Source organism: Gouania willdenowi, chromosome 13 (genome assembly GCF_900634775.1).
Source record: "Gouania willdenowi chromosome 13, fGouWil2.1, whole genome shotgun sequence".
Taxonomy (NCBI): Eukaryota; Metazoa; Chordata; class Actinopteri; order Blenniiformes; family Gobiesocidae; genus Gouania; species Gouania willdenowi.
Window position 1 is genome coordinate 23,889,974 of NC_041056.1, and position 22,884 is coordinate 23,912,857.

Here is a 22,884-nt window from a genome sequence, read left to right on the forward strand (position 1 = left end):
GCACACATCCGGCAGTGACTTTTGTATGTTTGTGTGCATGCCTTGAAAGATTCTATGATCCAAGTAAGCAAATATGTACCTTAAAGGTCCCATGTCATGCTATTTTTCACCCATCTCCATTTGTTCTAAGAACTCCAAAAACATAATATTTGAGGTTTATTTTCCCAAACTTGCCTGTTTTCCAGAGTTTTATCCTCTGAAAAGTCACTTTCTGAACAACTCTACACAAACAGGCTGATTTGCGGCCTACTTATGCATATTCATGAGTGGGCGTGTCTATAGAAGGGACACTGACTTCCTCCGCCCCGCACGGTGACGTAGGGCCAGAGGACGGCCCGCCCTCCTCCCACCCACTCCGTAGCCGAGCTCATGCTGCTTTATAAACACAAGACAGAGTGTAGGGGCGGGGCGTTCACCAGAAAAAAATCTATTGCTGTTGTAATTGTAAGTGATTTGTAATTGGGTTTGGATAATTTATTTTGTAATTGTAATTGGCATGGAAATTCTCTACAAACTTACAATTTAGCTAAACGCAAACGTGGGAAATCATGTTACACTTCTACGGCTTACACATATGTAATTATTAAAATGTGTTTCAGATCAAGTTTTCCTACTACCTGCCACTTCCCTTGAGGGTTATTTTACCATTTTTGACAGTAAAAGGGTTCAGACAATAATACAAATATTTTCATTTTATTTCATTTTGTTTGCACATGCTGTCGAAGGTCACCATTACAAGAAGTGCAAATATTTTTAATTGATTAGGAAGCCTAACAAGGAAACCAAGAGATGAAAAACAAATTAGATGATAGATAATATTTTTTGTATTTTACAGGTAAAACAGAAACAAGCAGGTCTGAAAATGGATGGATGGTATTTTATAGCTGGTTTGAGTCAAACTGACCTGATATCATAAGAGATGCTAACGGAAAGCTAACACAAGACGAAGGTTACGTTTTATGGGGTTATTTATTTCAGGTTCGATAATTGTGATTCATTGAAATTGAACTTTAGTAATTGAGAACATAATTGTAATTGACTTTCAGGGGGAAATGATAATTGTAATATGAATTGTAATTTGAAAAAATGCTGGTCACCATAATTGTCATTGATTTTTAATTGAAGGCGTAATTGTATTTGAAAAATGTAGTTGACCCCTGTCCTCAAGTACCAAAACCAATTGGTAACTGTGTCTTCAGTGGGAAGTTACCTGACTTAATCCACCTCTTAATAACACTACAATGATGTCACAATACGGTGGCTTTATTGGTTAGCATGTCTGCCTCACGACAAGAAGGTCCTTGGTTCAAACCCTGGGGTGGACACTTGGGTCTTTTCTGTGTGGAGTTTGCATGTTATGCCTGTGCGGTTGATTGGAGTCTCTAAATTGCCCGTAGGAGTGAATATGAATGTGAGTGGTTGCCTGTGTCTGTTTTGCCCTCCGATGGACTGGTGCCCTGTCTCGGGTGTACCCCCACCTTGCGCCCAGACCCTCACAACCCTGAAAAACAGGAACAAGCGTGGCTGAAAATGGATGGATGTCACAATAACAAGCATTTTATTTAGCAAAGGAGAGTGAAGAAACACGAGAAACCCAGTTGGGACAAATCTATATATAATCTATACAAGCACAACTGTAGTCTACATGAAAACACAACATGAAAAAAACATTTAAATAAATAAATAACATCACATTAACTACAAAGGCTGATTATTTTTTGACAAAATTCATCCTTCTTTCAATGACTTTCATTTTCAGCACTAAGTTATTTTTTATAGCCATGGAGGTAAAAGGTGGTTGTATTCCTGGAATACGTGCACAAAAGTCCCCTTCGGGACCTGCTTGTGCACTTTGCACATCCAGTTTGTTGAGCTGGAGATTAATTGTAGCTTCAGCATGGTGTCCTGCTGTGGTTTGGTGTGGCTCTGCTTCTTTGGTTAGACAACTCCAATTTACAAAACTTTGTGACAAACAATAATTCAATCACTTGCAAATAACAGGTATCCACAGGACAATCACTTCTTAGTACTACCAGTTAAGGCTGTGCAAATAATCAAAATCCGATTACGATTTCGATTATTACACTCAACGATTACAAAAATAGCATAATCAAGAAAAAAACAATAATTAAAAAGATTATAATAATATTCCTTTTTATTTTACATATATTTTATTTGCTAAATATAACAAACTTCCACGATTTCGGATATCTACAAAGAATGAAACCAACACACCGATTATTAATAATAATTTTTAGTTGTTTAATGCACCTGCATGCCAGCTCCTCTGTCCCACCCCTCTCTAAGCTAAAGCTAAAGCTAGCCTGCAGGCCAGCTAGCGGTCTTGAAACATGGCAGGAGAAACGCAGCAAAAACACTTGGTCGACAAGTGGCAAGTAAAATTCTCTTCTATGGCAACGCTTTGGGTTTGATGATGAAAACCTAGAGCAAAGACACATCACGTGCAAGAAGTGTTTCATTTTGTGCATAAGTGAACATACTTAATTTTAGTGTTTGAATGATTTTATTTATGTTTAAAGAATGTATTTCACGTCGTTTTTTTACAAAAAATACATAACTTTTTGGCTGACAAATAATCGTTTGAATAATTGAAATTTCAATTATGGCTAAAATAATCATGATTATTGTTTTTTCTAAAAACAAGCAGCCCTACTACCAGTACTTCTAAAATAGGATTTTGGCTCTTACCTGACCGATAGACCTATATCAATGCGACTCAATGCGACCTTGTTATGTTCCGTGATGTTGATGTTAATGTCCTGTTTAGGGCGTGACATCAAGACGTTTCTCAGAAATCAGCTTTAAGCCCACCCCTGGACAAGACACCAGTCAATCCATTCTCCAATCACTCTTTCCTACCGCTATTAAAGGACTCTAATTGGCCTAATTAGCATGTGTTTGGACTGAAAACCCACTGAACCATGAGAAAACATTGTGCAAGTGCAACAAATGCGTATGGTTTGTGGCTGATGATCTTTTTAATGCACAATTATTTATTTTCTGTCCTTTTCTCTTCCTCGCCAGGATCTGAACAACCTCCAAGTCCAGCTGGAGGAGGTGCGCTTTTTTAACTTGTTTGGATACAGTGAAGAGGAGGGTGGTTGGCTCTGCTGCATGTGTAACAACCCAGAGAAAGCTACAGGTACCCCCCTCAACTGCACACGTTCCAAACACCATAAAATTAGACACTTTCTTCCGCTAATGTTTTTCCTTTTTTAACCCAAATAAAATTGATGACTTTCTCTTTTTGTCATCACAACACCTCTTGTTATTCACCAGCAGCACTGGGTTTTAATTGTTACCGAACTGGTGTTCAAATGCCTTTCAGGTACATAATTGTTTCCCAGAACAGAACCAGTTTTTGCATTTGTTTTTATGGTTGGTGTGGGTTTTTGGAACCAGCCTGCCTCTGCTATAGTGTTACTTTGACCCAGTAACTTTATTCAGTGATGAAATGATGAAGTCAGACTTGGAATAAAAACAGTCTTATGGAAAACATTTTTTAATACATTGTGAGTGTGTTGGAGCCTCCTTCAGTTTATCCAGAGAACGCAAAGAAGAGATTTGACGCATCAGTTTCAGTTACATCCCGACCAAGAAACATGAAAAACAATAACATATCACATGGGGGACAGGTATGGGAGCACTGGGGAGCAGCCACAAGAGCAGCGCTCCGTTTCATAGATGAGAATTATGAAACAATGGGTAAGAAGAAGAGGTTAAAAAAAAGGCAAAAACCAAACTGGGCCCTTGTACAGAGGGGCAGAGTTTGGGATCATGAAAAACACTCTTCAGCTCTACGGCGTTAACCACACATTGACGTAGTTACAGAAGTCGACTTGGAGGCAAATGTCGTCAGAAAGCAAGTATTTGGTTTCAAAGGTAAAAAACTACAGTAACAAGGTTGTGAGGAAGATGAAAGTAAAAAGTCTCTAATGAGCAGCTTTTAAAGCCTCATACCTTACATGGACATGCTGTTAGCAGTGCTCTTTTTCTTTTAATAGTAGGTAATAAGAAGTCAGCAGGTATTTTCCGGAGAGTGAAGGTAAGAAGTTGTTTATTGGTGGAAGGAAACACGCCTATAGGGTGTTGTAAATGTTTAGTGCATACATATGTGTGCGCTCACTCATGTTTGTTTGGGTTTGAAGGGACTGTCTATTCCAAACCAGTTGTAGTGGAGGTTTTTTTTATCAGTTAATGAAAGGATTTCAGGTATACCTGCACACTGGAATCCAGATATATTGTTACCTAAGGCTTAGAAGAGAGTACAGCATGTGGGTTGTTTATACAGTATGGACAACTAACCCTTACATACCTTTTTGGAAAGAATCTGTGACTTGTTTGACACTTATTTAACAAAGTCTACATCAATGTGGAGTAAAAGAGGATAAAGTAAATTAATCTTGGTTTCAGACATTGAGGTATCCTACATTGAATGGTATCCTACAGTCACTGTGATATAATACTGTTTCAAAATAATATCGGAGCGATATAAAGAGTAACTAAACCCCAAAACCGCTTTTATTTCTGCTGCTGTTAAAAATGTGTATATTTGTCATGAAGTATTGTTGTTAATTAATCAGGATTGGGGTCAATTATAATTTAGTCAGGACCGCTTTACAATGATGTGCATGCAATCTTGTATTTGGCGGTATGGGTCTGTTCCAGGACCTCCTTGATCTTTCTGCGTGATTATGTGGAAAGCTGGAGGTAGGGAGAGCACTCCTCCCAAACCTTCCATGACTCCCTAGCTAAAGGTTAAAGCAAGGAGAGCGGTTAGCAAAAATCCCCTGGAACAGAGCAGAGTAGATGTTAATGACAACCTAACAACACCCAGTAAGGTGGTTACATACTGACCTGGAGGAGTTGGAGTAGAGGTTGGTTGCGTGACGCTTACTGAGGTGGTATGGTGCATGGTTTAAGTGGAGCCTCCTCTATGCGTTGGCCAATAGGGAGTCAATCTGGGCTGTTGGTTGATTGAAGGGTGTGGCTGGCATGCTCAATTTGTAATTGCATAATTGATAATTAAATAACAATTATGACGTAATTGTATTTGAAAAATTTGGTTGCTGTGTTGTAATCATAATTGAGTTCAGATACTGTAATTGACTGTCATTTTAATTGTCATTGAAATTCTATAGAATGTCAGTGCCAAGGCATTGAAATTTCAAAATTTGAGATTTTTTTTTTTGAGACAAAGCTATCACAAGACAGCAAGACATGAACAAAGAGAAAATTGTGAAAAACACACAAATGGCTATAGTAAGGCATAAAAATGGCAAAAATATGACACACCAAAAATCGGAGGTAAGGCTATAAATACTCCGATAACGCACAAGAAGAAAAATGTTTAGATATTATTTTTTTTACCTTGAGGTAAGGCTATAGTAAGGCATACAAATGGAAACTCAACAGGTGTCTTGAAGCTGTTGATGGCAGTTACTGATCAATGGTTCATGGCTCAACTAGTCTGGGACTCTCTGATGTTCTATCTCTCTATTCTGTTGTGTTCCTCCCTCTGTCCACTAACCGCAACCAGTCGAGGCAGATGGCTGCCACCTCTGAACCTGGTTCTGCTGGAGATTTCTTCCTATTAAAAGAAAAACTGTTATGCTGCGTTCACACCGGCTGCGTCACGAAATGTCGGTACGTCCAGATTACATACAAAGTCAATGGATAGATGCGTCCCAGATGCCAAATCTTTCCAGTGCGGCAGTGTGGTGAGATCTGCATGTCAAGTGCGTTGGCAGTGCAAGAGTTGAAAATATTGAACTCCTACGACTGTTTCGCATGACGAAAGCCAATCAGAATCTTTGTTGATGATGATGTCAGGCAGTCAACATGGACACCGGTCTGTTCGCTCTCTGTAGTTTTCATCTTTGAAAGTCACTCATGCTTGTTCATGTGGATTTGTTGGATTTATTCCTTTTTATTACAAATTTTATATTTTGAAAGCACTTTGAGATTACTTTTGTTGTAATTGGCGCTATATAAATACAGTTGAATTGAATTTGATTGAAGCATTTTTTTTTTTTTTTTTTTCTTAAGGTAAGGCTAGTAAGACGTGAAAATAAAAACATTTTGACATTTTTTTAGGTAAGGCTATAGTAAGGCATAAAATTGGCAAAAATATGGCAAACACCAAAAATTGGAGGTAAATATATAGTAAGGCATAAAAATCTCTTTCTGAGATAAGTCTATCATAAGACCCTAAAACTAGTTAAAATATGATGAGGACACTTAAACTGCAGTGAAAATGCAGTAAGGCATGACATTTTGAAAAATGTGCAAAACACCCAAATTTCAGAGGTATGTGGCCATACATGCCTGTCATTACCAGATCTCATTAGATCTTAGAAGCTAAGCAGGGCTGGGCCTGGTTAGTACTTGGATGGGAGGCCACTGAGAATTACAGGTCCCACAGTGTGGCAGTCACTGGCAGAAATTGGTAAAAATATGATAAACATCAAAATTGGGGTTAAGGCTATAGTAAGACATAAGAACATTTTGACATAAAATCCACTGTGGTCAATAAAGCAGCTGATTGATAGCAAGACACGGACGATTACCTCTAAGATTCCTGCCAGTGTCCCTTCATTACAGGGCGATTTAGAGAGGGAATTATGTTTCTTTTCTCCAATAGACTGTTTGATTATGTTGAATCAAAACATTTGTGTGGCCTCCGATGACACTTATCTGGCAAGAAGTGAAACCTAAACCTGCACATTCAGTGTGAGAGACATCCTAAAATCCCAGGGAAAGAAATTCCACAACAAAGTTAACAACTTTTCTTCTGTGGCCTTTAAATCACACACGAAGCCCGGTGCAGAACAATAAGTTGGCAGAGTTCATTCATACTCAGTGTGTTTGATCAGTGAGCCACTAATGTGTTCATTTCCTGCTTCAACAAAATGCGCATTGGCTCAAACTAAAAACAGATGTCTGAATGTGTTTGTTGTGATCAAAACAGACTGTTTGTGATTAACAGGATTCATGATATCCTACATATATCTGTATAGTAAGATATAGGTCGCACAGCTTAATCTGAGCCTCTCAATAAATCACATTTAATGTGGGCTTAATGTGTTTTAGGCGATCGTAGGGTGTCACGTGCCAGACCTAAACCAATTAAAAACCACAATCTCCATTCTGTTGACAGACTTTTGGCAACTTGATTGTGTTTAGTTCATGGACTGGGGTATGACTCTTAAACAGTGCAGGCACTGCAGTCTGGTAAGATTGCTAAGGAGGTTGATCTCAACCAAATTTAGCATCTTCTACTTTCCACATCCTGTAATTATCTACTTCTAAATGCAGTTGTCCACTGTCACTCCAGGGGGTATTGCATACAACCAGGATAGGGGATAAAGGCTGGAAAAATCTGCTATCCTACTGGATAAACTTATCCCCAATTTGGTTGAAAGAAAGCCGATCAAGTTTATCCAGGACAAGTAACCATGGTGATTTAGGGGTCTATTTTCCCGTCTGGACTCACGGACTTTTTTGCTTGCCTGCAGTTACGCGCTTCTCTCCTATGCGTATTCTCCGGTCCAGGCTGCTGACACGCCCACCACGCGTAAGGTAGACCAAAAGCACGTATGTGTGAATGAAGGCGGGCTGAAGGAAAGGAGGCGGTGATGTCATTTTTTTTGGGCTGTCTAGAAATCATGGAACCTGGAGTTTTCCCAACGCTTGTAAATGTCATTGAAACGCCTTCATTGATAAACAATGTAACAGGTTGATTTGATCAGTTCATTGATCAGATTTTTGCAGTGTGACAGTCATAGTTAAAATCGCTCTCCTTGATCATCATCATCATCATCATCATCATCATCATCATCGCTGTAAAGCGTGACTGAGTTAGATGCGCTAGAGATATGAGGAAATAACTCGGCCGCAGAGCGTCCTACTTTAATACAGAGGGATGTTTGCAGTGAAACAGAACTATTGGCTTCCATAATACGCAGTTTTAAATATAAATTGTTTAAAGTGACCTGAGCTGAGACTCATTAAAATATGTGTGGGAACAGTTTGTGTTCCATCCTCATCTACATATGACAGCTTGTTTCACTTTGTAATGGATCAAACTGTGACTTTACATTGGACATAGTGTGAAAATAGTTGAATCACTCTGACCAACGTGGACAGAAGTCTGCGTCTGTCAGACTTTTAATTAATTGCACAGCAGTAGCTGAGTGATCACAGCTGCTGCTGCACGACGCACAAGTCCGTGTGGCTTCAAATGTAACTAAGTCCATATTTCTAGTGCAATATAATGTTTCACCTTATTGGGCCGCTGCACTTATTCCAGGGTTAGAAGCGCGTAAGAGGAAAAGGACTTACGCACACCGGAGAATGCACGTAAAGCCAGATTTTAATGGGAACACCCACATTTCAGGGCTGCTCCACCCAGAGTGTGTAACTGGGATGAAGGTGCGCAGCGACTGACTTAAGTACAGATGGAGAATAGCACACAGCCAAAAACAGCCCGCTGCACGTCTTTTTGGACTTACGCACATAGGCGAATAGGTCACTTAGTCTCTACAGCTAACCTGTAACCATGGTGATTTAGTCTCGACAGCTAACCTGCTGCAGAGCATGTTAACAACCAGGATAAAGTTATCCCTGCTGTGGCTCTGCTGTCAGCACTGTGAGAAATGAGTGTTTTACAGAATGTTCATGGTTTTTCTACATGTTTCTTCACCCAAATATTGTAAATAGTCATTTCATTTGTCTGTTGACTTTTGGTTTTAATAATTTTTATTAACATAGTTTATATATGAAGAGAACATAAAAAGACAAGATTTGAGCAATGAAAGTGAGAAGGCAGACGGTTTATTAGGAATATTTTTTCCTTTTAATAAAACACCAAAAACGTTGAAAAGTTGGAAAAGATACAGAATAATCTGACTTTACTCATTATGACTGCAATGTAACTAATAGAAGATGTTTTTTTCCAATTGTGTCCTAAAAATAAGAAAATGTTTACTGTCCAGTTAGATCTGAAGGGTCTGACTTCACTTTTTAACTTTACACTAACTCTTTTAATTTAATTTATTTTTCTGTCAGTCCTCTGGGTATTTGTAATACTAATAAATCCTGCTTGTGGAATTGCTGTCAGTGGTTTGATTTAAACGGATTATTGGAGTTATTTTTATTAAATTATAGATGACAGGTAGGTCCTTTCTTAAAACTTATCTATACGTATATGTAACATAGAGTATGGTTGAGGTTTGTTGTGATGCTGGATCAGTGGTCTGAGTTCAAATCCCGGCTTATACACTTTATCTTTTTTTTTTGTTAATTTCCTCTCTGGGAGATCAATAAAGGTATATTCCATTCTGTTCTATTCTATTCTATGATGAAGTGAAAAAACTCTAGCAGTTCACTTTATTAATTCTACATGTTTGGGATATTTACTCATTAAGGCGGTCGGCTATTGTCTGCCAGCTTTTCTCTTTCTCCTTTTTAGCAGCGCTGCTGTTCCATTTTTCTGTATCATGTCTTTTTTATTTCTTCATCCTGATGCAGAAGCATCACATGTTGGGCAGGTGTAAACGAAGCTGCATGTCCGTGATCCATACTTTCATCAGTGATTCTGTGATCGAATTCATGGTCTTCTTAAAAAAGCGGAGGTCCTTTTTCTCATGGTCACGTATTTCATGCCAGTTTCAACAGTGGATTGCGTTTTCATTGGTCAATTTCGTGATTTCGTCCACGATTCTGTTAACATAGATTTTATAGGGCGCTAGATGGCCAGTCCACCCCTGGCTGCAGATTAAAAAAATATAGAATATTGTGGTAATATCACCAAGTATGGTCAAAGAAAGCTTTTGTGAATAGTAGACTTTATTCAAAAATATATACCAAACTATTTCTAGCACATATTGACCCAATTGCTAAAAGGTGCTGAAGACACTGCATAGCATTTGTAATAAGAACGAGGTTTAGTCTTATGGACCAATGCTTGTTGCATCCTCATTTTTAAGTCACATCATTGCATTTATTGGTGAGAGGTTGTAACTCTTGCACATGCCCAAGGCCAACAACAAATCAAGGTATCTCTTTCCAGGTGTCGGCGTCAAAGCAAAGTGACACAATGATTGAAGCCTTCAAAAGGTTCTTAAAAGGGAAATGTTTGCTGGATGATGTAAAACTGGTGCTTTGAAGAGATGTTGGTCAAATCTGGGTTTATGTAGAGTTTGGCTCTTCTGTGTTTATCTACACAAACACTACAAACAAAAAACTACCTGAAAAAGTTTTTGAACATTCTATATACCCGATGCAGGTGGACTGATCTGGGAAAAATACTGTCTTGCATTACGTTATTGCAGAAAAAAGCTGAAAAAAATGATCCGAGTGGAGTTTTCAGTGAAGCTATTTTCTGGTGTTACACTGCGCTGGCAAAACGGAATATCTGCTAACGTAATACTTGAATGTCATCCAAAAATAATTCTCTCCCACTTTGATGCAAAAACATGAGGTCATGCGGTGTGACGCATTATCCTCTAACCTTTTTTGTGTCATTTCTTTTTCACAACATTACAGCTTCCCATGCATCACTGGATTTTTTTATAAAAAGATATCGACTGCGTAAAGATTGTGTCAGAAAATGCTTTAAAACAACAAACGATCAGACCCATTAGAGTCTATTGAACATGGCCTGACCAAGAGTTCAAAAACAATAGATGGTGACTTTCCTGGTGAATGTATCTCTATATATCTTGAGTTTAGTAACAATAATTAAACAAATACAACAGCAGCAACCAAAGTAAAGTAGCAGCAACAGACTCAACTGAAAATCCCGTTGAAATCCTTGAGATCCTTTAATTTAATCAGATTAAGGCTGACTAAACCTGATTTTTGTTTTTTCTACCTTTTATGTTAGTGCTCTACAGAGGCTAACTTAACCCTCCTATTATCCTCAAATATTACTAACCTTGAGGTCAAACCTTGACCCCAGAGATATTTGTTTCCAGAAAATGATTTTCAGAAAATTGTTGACCAAGTTTTTGTGTCAGGCACTTTGTTTATTTATTAAATACATAAATAACCGTTCATAATTAAACCTTAACCTGTTCTCTAATGCCACCATCAGGTCAATTTTTTTAATTAGAATAACATTATCTTGAATAGTTTTCATCCAAATCTTCTCAAGTTTCCTGACATTAAGCAACACACGTGATATTTGTTTAATTGCAAAAATAAAAGGAAACTTTGATGTGTTTCCTGTCTCACCTTTTATTCATTTTTTGCTTTTTGTGTGTTCTTAAGTTTTGAACCAGGAGGGCCAGCCGCTGATCGAAGGAAAACTGAAGGAGAAGCAGGTCCGCTGGAAATTCATTAAGCGCTGGAAAACCCGCTACTTCACCCTGGCAGGAAATCAGCTTCTCTTCCGGCGAGGAAAATCAGTACGTGCATATCATGCCTTAAGAACATTGTACACATTTTTTTCACGAGCACTCTGATGAAACTCTGCATGAAGCAGTGGAAACCCCAGCTCACAGGAAGATCGATTGCCTCTTGGAGCATCTGACTAAAATAGTTTGTGGGGACTCCCTGGGGGAACTCAAGGGTCAAAGCATGACTGAGCAATCACATGAGTCAATCTCACCCACAAAGCACATATTACACACACACACACACGAGTATAGCAAACAGTAAGAGGTATGGCATGACTACTAAGAGACACTGACCCAGTGACGCACATTTTTCCCGTTACTGAATTTCTTATTGCAAACCATAAAGTTGAAATAAATGTGTGGTGGTCAGTGATCCGTGATGTTGAAACACAAGAGCGTGAAGCTGTCGGCATAAAACAGCATGATCTCAGTGGGATTTACAAGTGTTGAATTGCCCCAAAAACAAATAAATGGCCCATAATGACAGATTACTTAAAGGGTAACTGTAGTGAAAATTTATATAACAAAAAAATTGTTTAATGTGTTACTAATAAACAAAATATGTACACCTTTTTATAAAACAAAACATATTAAAAGGACTTTTTAGATCATCTTTATACTTTTGGGCTTAAACTATGAAGAGTCGCTATTTTGGTCAAGATATGACGCACGTTCCTTCATTCCCACGAGCTGTTGCTTGGCAACAATGTTCCGTTGGTCTACTGTTCCGGAGTGTAAAGCTAATGGCTGCTATAACAACAAGAGAAAACCCAGAAGAAACAATTCTTTTGCATCTCTAAGCCAAATAACAACACTAAGTCAGAGTTATCCAGACGTTGGCTCCATAACGACGATACGCAATGCACACTTAAAACGTTGCCGTTTGGACAAAAATTTGGTGATATGCGAGGACCGCTTCAAGCTGAGCTGCGGGCTAAGCTAATGGGCACCAAGCCAAAGTTACATCTGAAATCAGACAGAATTCCTTCACAGAAAGTATCAATGCAGCTTGTAGACACACTTGTTTCTGCTTACAAGGGATACTATGGGCGGCTGTCATGGCACTAACAGCATCCCTACTAGATTGTTCACTCTTATTTCCTTATGGCTAAATGTTGAGCTTTCGTAGCACAATCAAAAAAACATGGACATCCTTTTGAAAGCAGTGTGCTGGATGAAAAAAAGCCAACAGATTCAATGAAAAAAAGGCTGCACAACTGCATAGTTTGCTCCCAATTTGAATTTCACTTACACCAAAATTAAATTAAAATTGGGAGCCAACTATGCAGTTGTTGAGCTTTTACCTTTTCTTTACGGGACCGTCAGCGGCTGATCCTCGGCGCATCCTCATGTCCATGAACAGATATCTTTTCACGTAGCTTTCATCACAGTTGCTAGCCATATTTGTGCCCTTCCAATATCTAACTGCTGGTAACGACAGCTCTGTCCGTGAGGCTAATCCTGCATGCTGAGTGGGCAAAGGAAGGCATACAAGAAGTAGGTAGTTGGTGAGAAAGGTGATATTTAATCCTCTCGTAACCTGCACTTTATCACTAAAAGAGAGGTTACACAGGGCTGCTTAGTGCTGAGAGCCAACAGAAAAACTACACTTCCCACAATGTAAACAGACTTGTTGCGCCTCTACCTCCCACAATGCACCATGCCGATTGGCCAAAAGTATAAAATTGTTCTAAAAAGTACCTATAATGTGTGTTTTTTTTTTTATTAAAGGTGCATATATTTTGTTTATTGGTAATACATTAAACATATTTTTTTGTTATATACATTTTCACTACAGGTACCCTTTAAAAAGAAAAAAAGAAAAAAAAAAACACCTTCGTGATCAAAAAAAAAAATGGATGTACTCACTTAAAAGATGGTTCATGTTCGACAATCACAGATATGTAATGACAGGCGTGTTCTGAGTCTGTCTCAGGGAAAGTGTTTGATATGTTGTAAAAAGCATTTCACATGTTCACAGCAGCCTCACTAATCAATATGTCTCCAGGAGTTTTGATCTAAACATAACAATGTCACAATGATGAGGAAATCTACAAAATTCCACACGTTTAGGCAGAGGAAGAGGAGGGAGAAGTACTAAACATCACCAACACTAGCAAAGTCTTCAGTTAAGATGGATCTGATGGTGTGTTTATGGCCTGCATGCTGTTTACCTTCATGGAGAGCTTTCAAAGCCTTTCACACAAAGCAACTCACACGTGTAAATATCCTCACTTTTTATTGACTCTCCTTCTAAAACACTGCTTCCTCCTGCAAACTTTGCAATCATCATCATCATCATCAACTCAAAACAAGTATCTATTTGTTTATTTTGTGTGGCTCACATCTGTGAAACATCTATTTCTAACTGGACATACCTACTGGATCTATTTCTATTTATTCACTGTTGGGACAGCTGCAACTGATTCTATTGTTTGGCGCACTTTTCATTTCAGTGGATTCAAATTCTTCTTCTTCTTCTTAGTACAATTACAATTTAATAGGTGAAAGAACTTGAGCAAATGTAATCCAAAAATAACAATATTGAGCAATAATAAAAATTTGACAAGACCGCATGATTAGCTTTGGGAAGGTCCCTGTTTGAGTCGCACTCACAAAGTGAAGGGATGGAAAATATAGAATACAATATTGAACACATGCTCTCTCTCTCTGCAGTGAACTAATTATGGGATTTCTCAGGCTTACACATATCAACTGCTTACCACATGATTGGTTACTGTGGAGCCAAACCTAATCTATGTTTTCATCTCCAAAGATAGTTTTGGATTTTATGATTCTCAAATTGTCCCCATGAGAAAAATTCCTCTGCACTACTCTTGTTTTTTTAAATCCATGCACAGTCTTGCACCAAAACATCCTGTAGACTTTTCCCCTCAGCGTACAGCATTTACAGCTTTGATTCAGACTGCCAACTGTGTTGTTTTGTTAGTTATTTATATTGTGTTTTTACAGTATCTACAGTGTTTTTATTGATTTTAAATAGGTGTTTTAACAGTGCTTTATGAGTGTTGAATGTATTTGATATATTTTCCATGTGATCTTGCCCTGGGTTTATTTAAGGTGCTTGTTTCTTTTCACCTTGTTATATATTCTACTTGGAGCCACTGTTACAGACAAAATTTTCCCCAGGAGTATTAAAGAAAATGTTATTTTGATTCTTTATAGTAAAAATAAGTTGGATTGGATGTGACATTCAAAACTCTACTTCTATTTCCCAACAGAAAGATGAGCTGGACGACTTCCCCATTGAGCTGAGCAAGGTGCAAAGTGTCAAGGTGACTATTACTACCGCTCGCTGATAGCAAACATCATTCTAGATCAGTCTGTATTACCCACTAGTGATACAATGCATTGACCATTCATTGTTGTCACCAACAATTGTTGTCTGAGTGCACATTTGGTCGTACGACAATACCAACGTGTGATTCATGAAACATTCGTATCTGACCAATCCCAACGTACAAATGATCAGCTGTTAATAAAGCCGGCAGCTGAATTGAATCGTCAATAACAAGTTCTCCCCTCCTGTTTTGGAGGCCCCACCCACTGAGGTCAAACAAGAAAAGATGCTTTTCCAAGATAAAAATCGGCATCCTCACATCTGAGGTGGAGCAAAACAAAGATGTGTTTTTGAACGTGTGAAAACTGGAATTAAAGAAGCGCATTTAAACAATCTGTGGAAGAGGATCAGCTACTGAGCAAGGGAAGTCTGTCCCCCTGTGTGCACTGCGAGCAACTTCACCGCAGAGATCCTGGAAAGACAGACGGATATGACGTTTATATCAGCCTCAATAAATATCACATTAAAGGACATTAACAATCAAAACCTTTGAAATGACTTAATGTTGTTCATTGTCTATGTTTATCGTACCCTCAGACAATGCGTAAATGACAGCTGAGACTCGTTTTTAGTCTTAGTTTCAGATTTGACACAAGCTCAGACCTGACGTGAGATCTGATCGTAGCGTATACGATCACGTCAGAATTGATAACACATCATACGGTCTGATCTTAATGTACCAACGGTTGACAAATGAGGAAACAAAGGGTGTACTGTGTGAAACACACTTATCTCAGTTGGTGACGATAACAATGTTGTTGTTATTGCTTCTTTTGGTTTTATGTGATATGTTTTTATTTGGTTTCACATTGAGCTTCCACAGTTTGTTTTGTGTGTGTGTGTTTATGTGGCTTTTTATGTAATATTGTAAATATTTGTAGTGAAAATGAAGGAGACCCCAGGCAGAATAGCTCCTGTTATAAGTCAGGAGCTAATGGGGCTCTCAATGAAATGAAATGAAATCTCAGGTCGATGACAGCCTGAGTTCATCATCCCTGTGTTTGTTTTTCAACAGGTGGTAGCCAAGAAGCGTCGAGACCGGAGTCTCCCTCGGGCCTTTGAAATTTTCACCGACAGTAAAACGTACGTGTTGAAAGCTCAGGATGAAAAACACGCTGAGGAGTGGCTACAGTGCATCAATGTGGCCGTGGCTCAGGCCAGAGAGAGGGAGAACAGAGAAGCTACCACCTACCTGTGAGAACCAGGAGTCAAACACAGTAGCAGCTTCATCTAAAGAGGACAGCACACATACTGGACCATAGGACCCCTACAATAAGGAACTATAAATAAATTAAACTGGTTTTTTTTTTGGTTTTTTTTTTAGTGCTAAGAAGTATTAATACCTTATTGAGATATTGACAATTATATATAATTTTCCAACACATAATAAAAAAAACCCCCTGCAGCTTAAACAATATAATGCCTTAGTTTATTAACTCTATTAACTATTATACCTGATAGACCACAGAGGATTTTTACTTTATTTATTAAACAAAGCAAGAAAGAACAATAACAGAATATTATTTACAACAAAACCATTGTGTTGAACTCTATTCCCACTGAAACAGTGCGCCCCATGTGGTCAAATATGAAACTTATGTGATGTATAACAACGTTATGTTGTTTCTGCTGCTGCTCTTACATGATGCCCCCTTGTGGTAAAATTTAGACATTGCAGTTAATCTTAATACTTGCTCATTTTTGACTATTATAGTGACTATAAACATCCCACCAAACCTGTATGATGCTACGTTTGAGAATATTTTTAATTTGATCTAAACACAACATGACTTAGATGACAACCTATTGAAACACAACTCAAAGACAGCTGAACAATTGTTGTTCTAATATCTGTGATTGCACATCTTGTTTTTTTTCTCAATTAAGAATAATCACGTGTTTTATCTTTTCTAATAAACGTTACATTTTTGACTGACTTAGTTGAAATCTTAACTAGCGGATGGGGAAAGTTTTTCAATCTTCAAAGGAGGGTGCAACAGAAATAATTTAAGATCCACTGCTCTAACAAGGGAAATACTACACAATCAAGTGTATCAAGTATAGGCCTAAAAATTGAGTATTATCAAGATTACGTTAACTTATAATTCTACAGTGATTCCAGTACGATTGTTTTTGTCTTCTTTTTGAATATGAAAAGGTTTCATTTATTCAGACTGTTCCTTAGGAACTCCACCTTGATCTCCTGACATGTTTCGACTGTCAACTGCCAGCCTTCTTCAGAAGCGTCTGCTGATCGCTTTGATGTTTCCTTTGAAGTTTCCTTTGAAGTTGCCTTGACTACTGCGTAGTAATTCACATGTCAGGAGATCAGAGTGGATTGTCTAAGGGGCCGTTGTCTGAAAAAATGAAATCTTAACATGTTATTCAACGAGAAGACAAAACGAATGCTGCTGGAATTACTACGCAGAAGTCAAGCAAACATCAAAGCGATCAGCAGATGCTTCTGACGAAGATTGACAGTTGAAAAATGTCAGGAGATCAAAGTGGATTTTTTAAGGAACAGTTGTCTGAATAAATGAAACCTTCACATATTATATAACTCTACAGTGGATATTATAATAAATTAGGAAAGAAACAGCTCCCACATGATTCAAAGGTGTATTGAATATGTTCTGAAAGGACCAACTTTATTCGTAATCTTGCAATTGAGTTTCAGTTTATTTGTTTAGAGTCTAATAAAAATCTTCAAACATAAGTCACATATTAATGGTGATGCCAATACCTGAAAGTAAATACTGAATTTAGTAATAGGTTTAATTTTTTTAATTCTCCAGAAACAAACATGAGCTCTCCCTGCAGCTTTCTGTGATCGTCTTCTATTTTGAGTATTGTGTGTAAACTATTTCCTGGGGTAGCTAAGACAGCAGTCATGTCTACTTTGATATCACATTAGATTGTAGCCTTTATAAACAAATGTCTCATTAAAAACATTCAAATGGTTTCTGACACAGTTACTGTAGTGAACATATACTGTATATACTGATTATCAACACTGCATGATGTCACCTTCCTTGTGTTTGGCATAAATGTTGAATAATATGAAAGTGAAGTTTGTTAACCAGAGCTGAGTATTGGTTCCATATGGAAACACATTGCTGGCAGCTGTATTAGAGGTTTGAAAGGTCACTGCTCTAAATATCACAGAATACTGTGAGGACGACTGATACAAATTACGTGAACGTAATCATACATGAATATTGATCAAAATGTCACAGAACCATATTTCTACTGTAGCAACTTTTTTGATTATTATTGATTTTGGATATTAGTATTTATTGATTTTTTATTTTATTTTTTGTAACATTTGTAAACTCTGCCAACAGAAATGTATGTTGTTCATATTGATCTTTTATGAAGACTTTGATAATCCTCCTTTGATTTTTAAGCATGGCAACCTGGTTTTTGCAGTTAATTGTTGAATAAAAGACTATTTTCCACTTGATATTCAGTCACTGCTGCACAATAATGACTAAGCTCTAACCAGAGTTGGAGTCAAGTTATATTTTTCAGTTACAATTACGTTCTCAATTACTAAAGTTCAATTACAATTAATCACAATTACTGAGCCTGAAATAAATAACCTAATAAAAGTTCATTTCTTTCCTATTTATTGGTTACGTATACGCATGGCCGTTTAATTCAATAATTAGACACCATGTAGTTTGCAGAGAATTGAATATATATCCAAACATTGTTTCCTACATTTAAAAAAAGATATTTTAAAAATAACTAATAATAACAATGTCAAGTTTATCTAAACCTTCTGTCAATATTTTTGAAACTATTGAGATTTTTTTTCCCCTGAGTTAATTGTTTAACTTAGTTTATTATTTGGTTTTATTCAAAATATTTCAAATCAGGCTTTGTATATTAATTGATGATGTTGTCACATTAATTTGTGGCTTTAGATGTTTCCTCATAATATTATTATTATTATTATTATTATTATTATTATTATTATTATTATTATTATTATCAACATAAGAAATTAAAAAGTTGCTCTGACGTCAAAGCTGCTGCTCGTCCGCTTAATGGCAGTAAAGCGCGCTTTGTGTGACTGCCAACCACCATTAAAAACCACCGAAGAAGAAGAAATAAACAGTTCTGCGTGTGTTTGTAATGATCAGTTTCAGATAAACCGAGCACACATCTGGGCTGTACAGTACAGTGTTTAATGAACTATTCATTATTGGAGGGAAACATACGTAAACGAAGGTCGTTCGCAAGCTAACACTGTCACCAGATTGACCGCGACACCGTTGAGTCTTTAGCTTAGCTTTAGCAACATGATGACAGACTCTTCAGCTGAAGAACACTCTGCAGGTTTGGACTTTTCACTTTTATCATCAGATAATACTCTGTTAGTCTCTGATCAGGTGATACCAAAACCTGGAAACATACCGGAGACAAATGCACTGGCTGTTAGAGTTACTTTACCAGGGACAACATATGTATCCCTCATTATTGTTTTATTGGGCTTTATTTACAGGCGAGTAGTTCCTACAGTATTCCGCCAGGCGGCAGCACCGTTCGGAAACACTTGCAAACCAGTTTTTTGTTAAATGCCTTAATTTCTTTTCAAATTTTTGTATATATATATATATAATTGTGCATTTCTTTGACATTTATTGTATATAACTCTTGTTAAATGCGTTATTTTCTTTTCATAATCATGTTGTTTTTTCTGTGCAGCCTCTACTATTGTATATTGTAATGTTTGATTTGTGGTTGGCATTGATCGACATTGTGCCTGAAGATTAAAATTTACCTCACGCTTTAGAGGGTTTTCACCTACGTCACGTTCTGGACAGTAACACGGATGCGTGGCCATATTGGAGGCACTCGGAGGTAAAAACTGCGATTGATAAATGTCGAAAACCACAGAAAAGCTCCTCAAAATGCGTTACAGATTTTCTCATAAATCTAAAGTGTTTGTGCTTGTTTTGCCGTGGAGCGTCACACATGCATAAATATCAGTGCACAGACCCGTTCACTCATACTCGTATTATAAATGTCATTTATAATGATTATTACATTACTTAGTCTGATCTGTAACTTAGAGCTGAGTCTGAATAATGATGTGAATAATGAGTGTAGAGACGTCTCTGATGGTCCTGGTTGTGTTCAGTGTTGCCTGCAGATGTTCCTGATGATGTTTCCTGTAAACATGCGCTGCAGCTCCAGGATCATCTCCACATAAAGAAGGAAGAGGAAGAACTGTGGGAAAATATGGAGGAAAAGCAGGAGACGGCTGTTACTGTGAAGAGTGAAGACGAAGAGGAGGGAGCTCAGTGCTCTCTGCTACACTGGAGACAAAGTGAGGAGAACATCAAAGGAGAACCTGCAACCTGCAGCTCAGCTAAACTTGTGAAAGTAGAACCAAATGGAGACATCAGTGAAGGCCCAGAAGCAGCAAACACTTGTACACAACAAGACACTGATGGAGAGGAAACAGACTGCTCTGACACTGAAGACAGTGAGGATTGGAGGGAATCTTTGTCCCAGTCTGAAGCTCAGCGTGAACACATGAGCTGTGAGAGCTTTCAAACATCTGAGATTAGGACTGAGAACAACACCGAAGAAACATCACACAACAGGGAGAAACGCTTTGGTTGTGACGTGTGTGGGAAACGATTTGGGCACAGAGGACATATGAAGATCCACATGAGAATTCACACAGGAGAGAAACCCTTTTGTTGTGACGTGTGTGGGAAACGATTTAGCAGCAGAACACATCTGAAGATCCACGCGAGAATTCACACAGAAGAGAAACCCTTCAGTTGTGATGTTTGTGGTAAACGATTCAGGCACAAGACTTATCTGAAGCCTCACATGTTAATCCACTCAGGAGAGAAACCCCATGAATGTGATTTTTGTCAGAAAAGATTTATTACCAAGCTTGAAGTGGTTAATCACATGAGAATTCACACAGGAGAGAAACCCTTTGGTTGTGATGTTTGCGGTAAAGAATTTAATAGCAAGTCTGATCGGAATCGACACACAAAAATCCACACTGGAGAGAAACCTTTTGGTTGTGATGTTTGTCAGAGACAATTTTCTCGCAAGTCGCATCTGAAGATGCACATGTTAACCCACACACAGGAGAAACCCTATGTTTGTGATGTTTGTAATAAAGGATTTATTCAAAAATTTAATCTGAATCGACACATGGGAATTCACACTAAAGCAGGGGTCACCAAACGGCGAACCCCGGTCCGGGTCCGGACCCTCAGGGGGCGCCATGTGGACCCGGACCCACAGACAAAACAAGCACTGTGAATGAAAACTGAATGTATTGCTTCTATATTTAGCCTCTGCAGTTATTACTGTCTTTATGGTAACATTCTAATCGACAAGGAAATGCTCAAACCAATCACATGCGAGTTCTCAGTCTTATGTGACATGGCTAAACCAATCAGGTTTGTGTATTACCGTTGGTAAACATTGTGACTCAGAGCAGAGACAGACAGGAGAGTATTACACGAGAAAGTCGAAAAAAGAAAAGAAAGATTGCGTTATGGAGAAAAAAGTAAAAGAAACAGACGACGGAACCGAAGGAAGGGAGAGACTCAGACGATGACGTCCTGAATACCCCTGCACTAGAGAGAAACCCTTTGGATGTGATGTTTCTAGTAAAACTTGTCGTTCCAAGAAACGTCGAAGGCAGGCCCGTCCAATTTGGGGCCCGCGGTCCAAAGTTGGCCCGTAAGCGATTAGTTTCGGCCTGCTGCCCATATTTTAAATTTTTCTTTTTTTCTATTTTGTAAAATATTAAAATTAATGTAATACAGTACAGTGATTTATGAGAGAAAAAAAATCTAAAGTTGATGTTCAATTTTATAATTTTTCTCGAGTTTTAAAGGATTGTTCAAGGCACGGAAAAAGTGTTCTGATCATATAGCTGGGGTACGTTGTGTCCCATTATGTGAAATTTATTTTGCACTGAATGGCTTTGAAGACATTTAATGTTTCATAATTGTATGCCATTAAACACAATTTTAAACTACTTTTTTTGCACAGTTATGTTTTTGGCATATTTAATTTCATGCACTACAACATTGTTTTGTTTTGGCCCGCGGCCCTCTACCACGATTCATTTTTGGTTCTTCATTGAAAAGAATTTGGGCACCCCTGGTCTTGGGCATGTACTACGAAGCTGGATCAGTATATCCTGATATCTCTCTGTTAGCTTCACCAAACCAAATATTCTCTGTCAGAGAGCCCCTGTCCTACTTACTTAGCATTCATGGGTCATGGGAAGAAATCTTCCTAGGCCACTTTGAACTTGTTTCCACAACTGACAGATTCCCCTCTTACCCTGACCACCACGCCAATCCACATCCAGGATGACACAATACACAGCATTGAAAGATTTATGGTCCTACTCTATGACCGCACCAGTCCATACATGGACATCAACGAGGCCAGAAAGAAACTCTTCATCAAGAGGAACTCCGTTCAGCGCATCCCATCAACCAATGATGCTTTGGAACAGCATACAAAGAGATCAGTGTTCCAGGGTGCCTATGTCTGGGGGCAGATCTTGGTCCTCCAACCTGTGCTTTCATCACCAACAAGCTGGGGCTGGCGGCAAACAGAGGATGGGTCCTACCAACAACTCAGGACTACGCTCCCTGAGGCTTCAAAAAGCTGCTTTGAGCTGGTGTCTTGCGGGCGGAGAAAAGGTTGGAGAAACCACTGCAAATTCAAGGCCAATCTGCAATGCACTGGACTGTGTGCTTGTGAAGGACAATGACAGTAGACAAAAACAGAGATATTGGCCTAGCTTAGAATATACAAATGCAAAGCTGCATTGCCTGTAAAAGTGTTGACTTCTTGAGCCAGTGTACTTGAGCTCGGAAACTCGTATTGTACTAGACTGATATATGCGTGTACCACATCTGCTTGTAAAATGGTAGTGCGAAAATAAACTATAGCCGCTTCAAAGCGTGCAATAATTTCACTACATTTTCTGAGTTTGTCATTATTACGAGCATCAGTTCTCTTTTGAGAACTATACCAATTTTGATGCTTCAATGCAAACTTGAACAATTGATCTGAAATATCAGTCAATGTTGC

The 22,884-nt window shown here is 38.2% G+C and overlaps 2 protein-coding genes across 4 annotated transcripts in view; both read left to right on the top strand.

Annotated features, from left to right (window-relative positions):
- Positions 1–17,007, top strand: part of veph1 (ventricular zone expressed PH domain-containing 1) — a 92,920-nt gene extending 75,913 nt beyond the window's left edge. For 2 of the 3 annotated variants that reach the window (XM_028464762.1, XM_028464763.1), the window contains 4 exons: positions 3,046–3,163; positions 11,296–11,432; positions 14,666–14,719; positions 15,800–17,007. In XM_028464762.1, coding sequence (XP_028320563.1) covers positions 3,046–3,163; positions 11,296–11,432; positions 14,666–14,719; positions 15,800–15,982 — 492 coding nt within the window. In that variant the 3' untranslated portion in view covers positions 15,983–17,007. Of the gene's footprint in view, positions 1–3,045; positions 3,164–11,295; positions 11,433–14,665; positions 14,720–15,799 lie in introns of those variants that run through there. The other variant, XM_028464764.1, reaches the window with a different exon arrangement.
- A 1,878-nt stretch (positions 17,008–18,885) lies between these two features.
- Positions 18,886–22,561, top strand: LOC114474822 (gastrula zinc finger protein XlCGF57.1-like). The gene is made up of 2 exons (XM_028465360.1): positions 18,886–19,128; positions 19,934–22,561. The coding sequence occupies exons 1-2, from the start codon at positions 19,092–19,094 to the stop codon at positions 21,082–21,084; spliced, it is 1,188 nt and encodes a 395-aa protein (XP_028321161.1). The 5' UTR covers positions 18,886–19,091; the 3' UTR covers positions 21,085–22,561.
- Positions 22,562–22,884: the final 323 nt, after the last annotated feature.

Coding starts and splice junctions, on each gene's coding strand:
- LOC114474822 (XM_028465360.1), top strand. CDS start 19,092: ATGATGACAGACTCTTCAGCTGAAGAACACTCTGCAG. Junction 19,129..19,933: donor AGCTGAAGAACACTCTGCAG/GTTTGGACTTTT, acceptor GGTTGTGTTCAG/TGTTGCCTGCAGATGTTCCT.